The sequence below is a fragment of the Mytilus californianus genome, unplaced genomic scaffold, assembly GCF_021869535.1.
Source record: "Mytilus californianus isolate M0D057914Y unplaced genomic scaffold, xbMytCali1.0.p SCAF_2, whole genome shotgun sequence".
Classification (NCBI taxonomy): domain Eukaryota; kingdom Metazoa; phylum Mollusca; class Bivalvia; order Mytilida; family Mytilidae; genus Mytilus; species Mytilus californianus.
In genome coordinates this window covers 122,097,602-122,110,413 of record NW_026262668.1, presented here as the reverse complement: position 1 = coordinate 122,110,413, position 12,812 = coordinate 122,097,602, and the positions used below count along the sequence as shown (strand labels likewise).

General features: G+C 33.8%; 2 protein-coding genes across 2 annotated transcripts in view; one reads left to right on the top strand and one right to left on the bottom strand.

Moving 5' to 3' along the window:
* LOC127728719 (transmembrane protein 19-like) overlaps positions 1 to 4,787 on the bottom strand; it is a 27,711-nt gene extending 22,924 nt beyond the window's left edge. Inside the window, exon 1 of the mRNA XM_052236366.1 lies at positions 4,656 to 4,787. Within this exon, the coding sequence (XP_052092326.1) occupies positions 4,656 to 4,743 (88 nt within the window). The 5' untranslated portion in view covers positions 4,744 to 4,787. The remainder of the gene's footprint in view (positions 1 to 4,655) is intronic.
* Positions 4,787 to 12,812, top strand: LOC127728694 (uncharacterized). The gene is made up of 4 exons (XM_052236312.1): positions 4,787 to 4,876; positions 7,473 to 8,082; positions 9,236 to 9,448; positions 11,277 to 12,812. The coding sequence occupies exons 2-4, from the start codon at positions 7,488 to 7,490 to the stop codon at positions 12,317 to 12,319; spliced, it is 1,851 nt and encodes a 616-aa protein (XP_052092272.1). The 5' UTR covers positions 4,787 to 4,876; positions 7,473 to 7,487; the 3' UTR covers positions 12,320 to 12,812.

Sequence of the window (12,812 nt, the reverse complement as noted above, 5' to 3'; positions counted from 1 at the left end):
GCTAAAAAAGGAAAGATCCTTCATACTGCCTCAGTATTGCAAGCTGATATTCACGCAAGAAGGAAACACAAAGAAAAATGTTTGCATAAGAATTTGTACCTTAAGTGACCAATCAAAGAACTTGCTATGGCTTTTTCAATTAGAGAAATTACAGACAACCAATAGATAATTTTTTCTGAAGATGGTCTTTCATAAAAGTGAAGGCCGAAATGGCAAGTATGCACAAACAAAAATGACAGATGACACGTCTTAAGTTGTAGTAGTACCATTCATCAAAGACAAGCAGCAAACTAGAGGCTCCCAAGAGCCTGTGTCGCTCACCTGACTCTACTTTGGTTTTAGAAATCATGTAAATATAGATAAAAATCATAACAGATACCCAAATAATGATTGAGGCCAAATTTGGATTAATATTGGTCCCGTTATTTAATAAAATATCCAGGTGGCCATCTTGAACAGTAAATCGGCAACAAAGTAGCAACACTTGGTCAGCACCTGATAAGGAACATTCATGCTATGTTTGGTTTCATTCCATTCAGTGGTACTCTAAAAGAAGACATTTGTATGTATTTCCCATAGGGTCCTATGTTAAACTAAGCCCCCCTCCCACTAGCGGCCATCTTGGATGATGGATCGGCTGCAAAGTAACAACAACATTCATGCCATGTTTGGTTTCATTCCATTCAGTGGTTCTCTAAAAGAAGACATTTGTATGTATTTCCCATAGGGTCCTATGTTAAACTAAGTCCCCCGCTGTCGGACATCTTGGATGATGGACCGACTGCAAAGTAACAACACTTAGTCAGCACCTCATAAGGAACATTCATGCCATGTTTGGTTTCATTCCATTCAGTGGTTCTCTAAAAGAAGACATTTTGTATGTATTTCCCGTAGGGTCCTATGTTAAACTAAGTCACCCACTGGCGGCCATCTTGCATGATGGATCGGCTTCAAAGTAACAACACTTGGTCAGCACCTTATAAGGAACATTCATGCCATGTTTGGTTACATTCCATTCACTTGTTCTCTAAGAGAAGACATTTGTATGTATTTCCCATAGGGTCCTATGTTAAAATAAGTCCCCTGCTGTCGGCCATCTTGGATGATGGACCGACTGCAAAGTTACAACACTTGGTCAGCACCTTATAAGGAACATTCATGCCATGTTTTGTTTCATTCCATTAAGTGGTTCTCTAAAAGAAGACATTTGTATGTATTTCCTATAGGGTCCTATGTTAAACTAAGTCCCCCGCTGGCGGCCATCTTGGATGATGGACCGACTGCAAAGTAACAACACTTGGTCAACATCTCATAAGGAACATTCATGCTAAGTTTGGTTCCATTCGATTTATTGGTTCTCTAAAAGAAGACATTTTATGTATTTCCCATAGGGTCCTATGTTAAACTAAGTCCCCCGCTGGCGGCCATCTTGGATGATGGATCAGCTATAAAGTAACAACACTTGGTCAGCACCTCATAAGGAACTTTCATGCCATGTTTGGTTTCATTCCATTCAGTGGTTCTCTAAAAGAAGACATTTGTATGTATTTCCCATAGGGTCCTATGTTAAACTAAGTCCCCCGCTGTCGGACATCTTGGATGATGGACCCACTGCAAAGTAACAACACTTGGTCAGCACCTCATAAGGAACATTCATGCCATGTTTGGTTTCATTCCATTCAGTGGTTCTCTAAAAGAAGACATTTGTATGTATTTCCCATAGGGTCCTATGTTAAACTAAGTCCCCCGCTGGCGGCCATCTTGGATGATGGATCGGCTATAAAGTAACAACACTTGGTCAGCACCTCATAAGGAGCATTCATGCCATGTTTGGTTTCATTCCATTCAGTGGTTCTCTAAAAGAAGACATTTGTATGTATTTCCCATAGGGTCCTATGTTAAACTAAGTCCCGCGCTGTCGGACATCTTGGATGATGGACCGACAGCAAAGTAACAACACTTGGTCAGCACCTCATAAGGAACATTCATGCCATGTTTGGTTTCATTCCATTCAGTGGTTCTCTAAAAGAAGACATTTGTATGTATTTCCCATAGGGTCCTATGTTAAACTAAGTCCCCCGCTGTCGGACATCTTGGATGATTGACCGACTGCAAAGTAACAACACTTGGTCAGCACCTCATTAGGAACATTCATGCCATGTTTGGTTTCATTCCATTCAGTGGTTCTCTAAAAGAAGACATTTGTATGTATTTCCCATAGGGTCCTATGTTAAACTAAGTCCCCCGCTGTCGGACATCTTGGATGATGGACCGACAGCAAAGTAACAACACTTGGTCAGCATCTCATAAGGAACATTCATGCCATTTTTGGTTCCATTCCATTTATTGGTTCTCTAAAAGAAGACATTTGTATGTATTTCCCATAGGGTCCTATGTTAAACTAAGTCCCCCGCTGGCGGCCATCTTGGATGATGTATCGGCTACAAAGTAACAACACTTGGTCAGCACCTCATAAGGAACATTCATGCCATGTTTGGTTTCATTCCATTCAGTGGTTCTCTAGAAGAAGTTCAAAATAACGGTTAAAGACGACGACGGACGACGAACGCCAAGTGATGAGAAAAGCTCACTTGGCCCTTCGGGCCAGGTGAGCTAAAAAATGTAAAATCTGTTTGTTTTTTATATATACATGATTCAGTAATAAGGACAAGTGGAGTATACATCAATGAGACAGTTTTACCAAGAAATAACATATAGATTTTTCATATGGTATAAAAATGCATACATATAGGACGGTAGGAATGCCCTTTACAGTCAGGCATCAAACGGTCATTTTCGGCTACTGTAAGCATCAAATTGGTTGAATTTTATAGTGATTCGTCAAAATATCCTATCCTGATTGGTCGGAGGTCTCAAACATAATTATCTGTTACCGTTATTTTTGGAAAATCATTCGATTTTGTTATCATCATGAGGAAAATGTACATTTTATCGTTACGCACCAAAAATTAGCGTTAACGTCATTTGGCAAGATATTTTACCGTTATTTGTCATGAAGGTACCCCCATTACAACCCTCATATAGATAATATTACATGAGCATGATGAGGTATGAAATGGCATACATATAAGTCTTCCATAAGGTACAAAATGGTATACATATAAATATTCCTTGAGGTATGAAATTACATACATATAAACATGATGAATATTCCATAACGTACAAAATGGCATACATATAAATATTCCATGAGGTATGAATTGACATACATATAAATATTCCATAAGGTACAAAATGGCATACATATAAATATTCCATGAGGTATGAAATGGCATACATAGAAATATTCCATAAGGTACAAAATGGCATACATATAAATATTCCATGAGGTATGAAATGGCATACATAGAAATATTCCATGAGGTATAAAATGACATACATATAAATATTCCATGAGGTATAAAATGGCATACATAGAAATATTCCAAGAGGTACAAAATGGCATACATAGAAATATTCCATGAGGTATGAAATGGCATACATATAAATATTCCATGAGGTATGAAATGGCATACATATAAATATTCCATGAGGTATAAAATGGCATACATAGAAATATTCCAAGAGGTACAAAATGGCATACATAGAAATATTCCATGAGGTACCAAATAGTATGGGGCCCTTCGCTCCCATAACACGTTCGCACCCTACACATTCGCACCCGGGTTCCTGGGTTCGTTTGGACCAATTTTTTATTCAAATACAGGTTAAATTATTAGATGTTTTTTAGATGTATATATCACAATATCTATATTTCAGTCATAAATGAAAATTTGTGATTTTCTTAAATGAAATATTGTTTTGTGATTATTTGATTAAATAATAAATGTTTAAATGGTATTTACAAAGATCATTTTGATACATTTATTATTGTTATATGTTTGAAAATCATGATTGTTGTTATTGATTTGGACCAAATAAAAATGTGCTTAGTGGCCCGGTCTTTGTGTTATTTGTTGTTGTCGCGGCAATGTCAAAGTGACAATTTTCATGATTTTATAGCCATTTGGTATCTTCTCCAATTCTTTTACAAATTAGTCTTAGATGAATGAAGTCTTGGCCTTTGATCATCATGACAATATTCTTATTCATTTCGTCAAAATAATTCACAAAACACAAAAGGAAACCCGTTTATGTTTTTGTAATGTTCCTTTATTTTAAAACAATTGTTAAAAAGCTTATTATCTTTACTTATATGACCTCTTATATAGCAATACACTATTAACTAAAAAATGATTAAGAAATTGTTCAATACAAAACCTATATAGTGGGAAAGTGTGGGGTGCGAACGTGAAAGGGGCGAACGTGAATAAGAGTGAACATGATTTGGGGTGAACAGACCCGGATTTGTACCAAATGGTCAAGGTACAAAATGGTTAGGACCACCTACGAAATGACTATAACTGTATAATTCATAGTAAATGCCTCAATTAAGTTATAGCTGGTAAGTTCAGAAGTATAATTAGCAGACAAGAAGTGAAATGTAGAATAGTCACAAAAATTTTACTGGAAGAATTCCAGGTTCTCCTGATAGAAGAGGGATCTAGTATCATCTACATGTATTTGTATTACGTTTACAGTGTATGGTAACTTCATATTCAATACATTTATAACTCAAGTGACAACTAATTTACCTCCGCTAATGAAAGAGTAAACAACATTAGTTAACCATAAAATCAAACTGATTGGAATACCAATTGCTAATATTACTACTAAAATCATTTCTAATTTCTTGACTCTACCACTTTCATGGAAGGGGCGATAATTCTTGTCGACTTCCGATGCGGGAAACAGCAGATTTCAGTCGGACAACTTCCAACATATATAAACTATATACGGTCGAAACGTATTCCAGGTAAATAAGACAGTCGAGATGAACTGTATCCTCCTTATTTCAACAAACGCATCGTTTGAATACTTTTTCATATCCTATACCATTCACAGAATTCTTAAACGGATTTCGGAAAAAAGGGGGAGGGTAAAAAAATATGTCCCTAAGTACCTGTGGAAAAAAGTTTTATATCAATCTTTTCAATGAGAATTGAAATCTAATTCAGCAACCAAATTGTTTAAAGATTTGAACCAAGAAAAATGGGCTTCAATTCAATACAATATTAAAATATTATTATATTGGCACTGGCTAATTTTTAAGATTCAGTTGAAAACGTAACGTTACGTTGGACACTAATTGCCAGAATGCTAGGTTGGATTAGGAACAAACTAATTACGAACGTAACAATAATATTTGTGTCTACGATAACATTATGTTATTGTTACGTTAATATATTTCAATGTATGCTGGGAATAAGTTGTATAAAGACGTATTTTCCCGAATGTAGGACAGAAAGTCACAGGACAAAAAGTCACAATTCAGTTTTGAGATTATTTTTCTTTGAATAAGAAAACACTTATTTTAAAAAAAATATTTTTGTATTTTCTTGAACTATTATATATAAAGCGACTTTGAAATTAAAATTTATTTAATAAATATCAATAATGATTAAATAATTGTTATAAAAACAAAATGTCAAAGTGGCTTGGTACTTAAAAAATATTTTTGTATTTTCTTGAACTATTATATATACATGTAAATCAACTTTGTAATGAAAATTTATTTAATAAATATCAATAATGATTAAATATTGTTATAAAAACAAAATGTCAAAGTGGCTTGGTACTTATTTTTATCTTCATTTATCAAGGCTTAAATGAACAATTTCATAAACTTTAAAATGAATTTATGTAATAGAAAGAAAATATTTCAAGATCTTTCTCTTATATATGCAAACAATTGTCAACAAATTATTTGTGACTTTTTGTCCTATCAAATTTGTGACTTTCTGTCCTGTGACTTTTTGTCCTATGACTTTCTGTATGTTTACCATTTACACTTGTATTCAAATTTGTCCGCCATTACTTAGAATCACACAAGTTCCTGTAAAATTTGACATCACATTGGGACAATTTAAAAAATTTGATGTCACAATTAAAAAGTAATTCTTGCTTGACGTCAAAAGGTTATTCGGAGCAGATCTAAGGTCATTCGGAGACAAAATTCAGCTATGAAGATGTGGTATGAGTGCCAATGAGACAACTCTCCATCCAAGTCACATGCATTGTTATGTGTGGAAATAACAGGAAAGTGCACGAATTCAAAAGTCATCTATTGCATACAGATCATTATTTATATATTTGGCATTCAGTATGTACTTTTGGGTGCATGTTTAAGTCTGACACATTTATGGTGAACCACTTAAGGCAGCCATCACAAATGAATGATGCCACAATGTGCGCATCGGTTATACATACAGTTCCAGCTTTTAATGCACCGTCACTGTCATTGCCGATCGCCCACAAGACGAGAACTCAAAAAAAGGGCAGAAGCGAAAAAATAGTGATATGTCTATATGTCATGAAATATTAGTTCCTTCATGATAGAAGTTCTGAATGGACAAAATATAAAGTAATATAATTTCCACTGGAAACATAAACACACAGCAATACTCACAGTAAAACTCATTTAAGAAGAAGTCTGAGTCCAATGTTAGAATAGTTAACAGAAGAAACTAAGCAAGATTACAATAGACACCTCTCAATAGTTGAAGACTGCATGATGCCATCTATATGTCTTCTTTTATTTTGTTGTTGGGTTGCTGCCAGACAGACTCATTTACATGTACTCCATATCTACCAGTACTTTTATTCATATAAAAACAATATTTTTTTAAAGGAATTTTTTTCTGGAAATGTTAAGTCATTAGAATTTATAAAATCTGATATATTCAGTTTAAAATGTTAACCCTTCAAATGCCAAGTTTCATGAGCTTGTGGGGCAGCCCCCTGGTCCCAGAACCTTCACCTTGAGGAGCCAGTATCTTTTGAAATTCAGGAGGTACTGCCTACCTTGAATATTAATGAAACTGCTGGATGTATAAAGATGTGATTCATACTTTATGGTGATACACATGATACATGACAGAAAAAGACCTGAAAAGAATGAAAAAGCTTCTTTCCTAAGGACAATTATGTCAATCAGCAGCAGTACCAACTATGTGCTAGAAAATAGAATAAAAACAAATTTACAAATTTTGTGCATGTGAAGCTCTTTTCTGGATTTATCTTCATCAGGAATGCTCAAACCTAAAAATTTAACTAAGTACACTATCATGACTACAGTGTATTGCATAAAGGAGTTGGAACCTTAGTTTCTTTACCAATTTATAAAATATCTACACAGAATTTAGGTATATGTTATGAATCATATCAGTACTCATATTAAATGTCTTAGTGTGAATGCTGATGAAATAGATGTAAGTAGTTTAGAAAAGAGGTTTCATGGAGCATTTGATAAGACATAGCAATACATAGATTTTTGTAAAGAATTTAAATTAAAAGTAACCATTATTTGTGTTCTTTGCCCTGTTATTAAACCTATTTATTTTTACTTTCAGATAGTTATAAGAAGCATGGGTAAAAGGGAACAAAGCAAATTAGAACTACAGTTCTCTGATATATCTCACAGAATATTATTTTTTATATTCCTTAGGCATTGGAAGTTAAAAAATCAATTAGAGTTGATTCAGAAAGCATTGTATTATTTTAAGTACAGTAGTGAAAAATTGTTTAATTCTATCGACTCAGGCCTCTGGGAATGTCACTTTAGGATTCTTGGAGTCAACATAGGTGTTGGTACTGGTCAGGGTCACAAAGAGGCTGAAAATTTAGCTTGTGATGACGCATATCATAAACTAGTTAAACCCTACTGCAGAATTGTACAGGCAGAAGGGAATGTACTCAACTTGGAAACCTCCAATACACCGTTCCTTGAAATATTGAATCCTATTAATGCTATGGAAGAGTTTTTATGTGAGAAAGATAGTCATGAAGACAACCTTAAAGGTTTAGGTAACAAACGAAGAACAGAAAGGGACTTGTCAAAGTTTATCATTGTCAGGTATATTGGTGCTAGTCACTCAGAGGCAGCACCAATGTCCATACTTCATGCTAGTTCAACATACAGTGGTATGGTGTTTCAAATGGACTTTGCTTTTGAAAATGGTGGTAAGTGAATACTTCAGTTTGAAAATTAAAAGATATTGGGACTGCATGAATTTAGATCAATAGTTTCTATGTAAAATGTTTGAAATTATTTAAATAAATCAAGGTCTCACAGAATTTCATATGAAATAAGGAAATGTGGTATGTTACCAAATGACACAACTATCCATGGCCACCAGAGAACAATTGATAATGATGTTAGCAATTATAGTTTACCATCAGGCCTTCAACAATCAGCAAAATCCATACCACATAGCAAGCCATAAAAGGCCCAGACATAACAAAATGTAAAAACTATTCAAATAATAAAGCCGGATTTATGTATAAAACAACAAATGAAAAACAAATATGATATACAAACGACAGCCACTGAATTACAGGCTCCTGACGAGGGAGATGGGATAGACACATACGGTACAGGATGTGGCTGGGTTAAACATTCTTGTGGGCGCTAAACCTGGGACTGGTATAACACCACAATAGAAGTGAACAAACTATAAAAATCAGAAGCAACACAAACAACTAGTAAAACACTAAAGACACAAGATACCAATCTGAGAGTACTCACAGTTACCAAGCCAAAAAAAAAATAAAAAATATGTATCCATGACAAAATATCAATCAGTACACATCCAATGGATTTAGTGTAAAGATGTTGTTCACAGTCTTGGAAAACATGACCTTATGCAATGCCAAAATTAAATTATAGAGTGGATGTAGAACTGTAAGCACTGATAACTATAGCCATATGTTTTTACGTAGGTTTTAATTTATTTATAAGAAAATCAATGTTAGTACCAACAAAAAAAAAATTTAAATATCTAATTACAATGTATGTTAAATTGATAACCTTTCAGAATAAGTTATTCAAAGGACTGATAAGCTTACATGGGTTGTCTCTAAATTTACAAGCTCTAAAACAACATCACTTTAGAAATTAGATTGTGATATCCAGGTAGCTATAAGTTTTCTACAGGTACAACCAAACTTTTGAATCATGCACATAAACCTTAGGTATAGGTATTATTGTATACTACACATTGTCCCTTTATTTTCATTTTCATTGATGGTCCAGATCCTTTTTGGATAAGTTTTACTCATTGCACCATACCTATCTAAAAAAAACATTAATATTATATGTCTTCTTTGATAATAGAGTTCACATGTACTGTAGCTGTGGAAGGTCATAAAACAGCAACAGTATCATCTGACCAGAAAGGAAAGGTAAAGACATTGGCTGCAGAGAAATCACTTGACTATCTTTCAAAGATATGTTGGACTTTAATAGTAAACAGACACAAAGGAAAAAATTCAGAAAATATGACTAGAGAAATAGTGGAATTAGAGATAGAAAAACTTGAAAAGCTAAGTAAGTCTGAGAATATAAAACTATATTGAATATGAATATGATTTTTTTTAGAAGAGAGTAAAAAAATAAATGAATTACAATCCCCTAAAAAAAAGAAAAAAGAGGATTTTTTTTTAAGAGAGATTGGAAATTGAGGTATAAACACAAAAGATTAAAGTTCAAAAGTAAAGAAAACAAAGTTATATACAACATTTTTGTCCCACCTGTAGCAACAGTCACATTCTCATAGGGATTACAATTTAACTGCAGCGGTAAACTATTTGAAGCTTTACATTTCAGAAGGTAAAAGACCTGGATGCTTCATATGTACCTTGTATGCAGATGCCTTATGTAATGAAGTCTCTGTCTGTCATATGACCATTGTCCTTCATTGTTCAGCAACTGCTTTGAAAAAAATGTATTGTTTTTTGTGTCATGTGAAATATTCACTTATTATATGTATCAGTGATCAAGGTTACTCAATGTTAAGTTTTTATACAACTGCAAAAAAATTTTGGCATCGTGTAATGCTATGATGTCGTCGTCGTCAGTATCAGACAAAGACAAATTTGGAATCCGGACAATAAGTTTAGTTTAAATGAATGGATCTCTATGAAATTTTACCAGAAGGTCCAATACCACAAAAGGAAGGTTGGGATTGATTTTGGGGGTTATGGTACCAACAGTTTAGGAATCAGGGGCCAAAAAGGGGCCAAAAACAAGAATTTTTGTAGTTTCCAGACAATAACTTTTACAAATGTATGTAAGTGTATGGATCTCTATGAAATTGTACCACAAGGTTCTATATCATAAAGGGAAGGCTGGGATTGAGTTTTGGGGTATACGTAATTGCCCCAAACATTCAGGAATAAGGGGCAAAAAACAAGCATTTTTCTAGTTTCCAAACAATAACTTGTGTTTAAGTGTATGAATCTCTCTAAAATTGTAACAAGGTTCCATACAACAAAGCTAAGGCTGGGATTGAGTTTGAGGGTAATTACTCCAAGACATTATTGCCCAATTACAAGAAATCTTCAATTGCAGAGTATTGCACAATTACAATAAATATTCAATTTGCACAGTATTGTGCAATAGCAAGAAATCTTCAATTGAAAATAAATACAAATATTTTAACCAATTTCAATGGGATTAACTTAAAGTCTTTAATTTTTGGGGGTTATAACCTTGTATTACTTTTTTGGGCCCCATTTTTAAATTGGTCTACATGGAGGTCAAAAGGGTCCAAAATTAAACTTTGTTTGATTTCATCAAAAACTGAATTATTGCGGCTGTATGATATGCTGAATCTTATTATGCATTTAGATTTTTTATTTTGGGCCCTGTTTTAAAATTAGTCCAAATTAAGGTTTGAAGGGTCCAAAATTAAACTTTGTTTGATTTCAACTAATATTAAATTTTTTCTTATATGCTGAATCTAACCATATTGTTAGATTTTGGATATCAAACCATTCTAGGTAAATTAAATGTCCCATTTCAAAATTTTAAGGTCTTTGTCCACATTTATTTTGTGTCAGAAAAAAATTTGATCACAATCCAAATTCAGATAGTATCAATCTTGAATATTGTGTTCAAACTTGCCCCAACTGTTCAGGGTTTGACCTCTGCGGTCGTATCAGGCTGCGCTCGGCGAAGCATTTTATTGTGGTTTGGTGTGTTTCTCAAATACTATATGCAATATATCAGCTGTATATGGTTTAAGGAATTTCTTACTTATTTATACCCTCCAAACATAAAAACATGTGTAAGAAATAGAAATTCTTTTTTAGTCCTATTTTTGTGGAGAACTATGACTATATGCTATGCAGAATTGGTTTTATTTCATTTTCAGAAAGAGAAAATTTTGATCAGTCAGGGCAAATACAACAGAAGAAAATGACATTCATGAACAGAAAGAATTTAGCAATTCAACCTCCAGGATTCAAAATCCATTTTGAGGAGGCTGTTCAAAAGGCTTTAAATGAACATATGATAAGCAAAAGCGATATAGCATTCTATGATTTTGAGCGTTATGAGATGAAGAGGATTAGAAAGATTACAAAAGTATATTATAATGTTTTAGTTAATGAGATAATAATAGACAACAAGAATTGTTTGGTTGTAAGTCAAGTAGTCCTTGGAGAGGACAGCAGGATGAAAGGTATTGGAATTTCTGGAAATTATTTTCTAGAGTATCCAAAAATAGGTCCTGTACACCAATTGCAAGGAAAAAGTATGCAAAATAATGGCCAAGTAGGTTTGAAGACAGAGTCCAATCATATTAAAAAGGAAGATACAAAGGAAATTAGGACTAGTGCTTGTTCTGTTAACCAAGGTACAATTAAACAAGAGAATTCATTGTATGATAAATCAGCTTGTCAAAGTACAATCAGTTTAGGACAGGTTAATCAGGCTACTGTCAAAGAAGAGCAACACACAAAGACAGAGAAACAATCTAATTATGATGAGGATGAAGATTTAAGTAACTTGTCTACTGATTTTCAAGAAAACAATGGATTGAAGAGACCATCAACAACTAACTATCAAGATGATTATGATATATCTTTTCCCAAAAAGCTACGAACTTCAGACAATGAATCTGATAAAGTCAAGACTCAAGAAGATATTTATTCTGACTCAAACTACAATACCATTCCTAAAAACATACAAAAGTCACAAGGTAAAGGCCCCTATGATTCTATAGGCTACCAGCAGAGACTGTATCACAACTTGCAACCGCCACTTCCACCATATTTCAATAGACCACCATTACAAGGTCACCATGGACCGTCACCACAGGGTTATAATACACCGTACCCACCACACCAGTTAAGACCTCAGTTTAAAGATTATTCTGTTGATGATTTTCATACTTCTCAAGGAAACTGGTTCTGATGTTGTTTATTCCATAATCGTCAGTTAAAGGAACAGTTGATGTGTTGAATACCTTGATATTTACCAAGGAAGCTTTACAATAAAAAGTAAAACTATGACCATTATCACATTAACATGCCATGATGGGCCATTACTATTAGCTGTTACTTTGACCACCCTATGCATTTCTGCTCATCAGTGTAGTGACAGTCTTTATATGGACCTTACTGCTTCTGTTTTGTAGGACATCTATAGAACAAATCAATGACTTCTTTATGTATGCAACAAGTTAAATATACAATACTAAAAATAGAGTCAAGCAATTGTGAAGAACACTATTAGAGACTTAAAAAACTTAACACAAAATCTGTAAGATGTAAATAAAAACAACCCCTGGTATGTGTCTTGACTTTGTTAAACCACATGATCATGTTGCAGAGATGAACTTTATTTTAGGCAGAAAAATGCCTTTGTTAGAACTAGATGAGCTTAAACTTGACTTGTTCATATATAA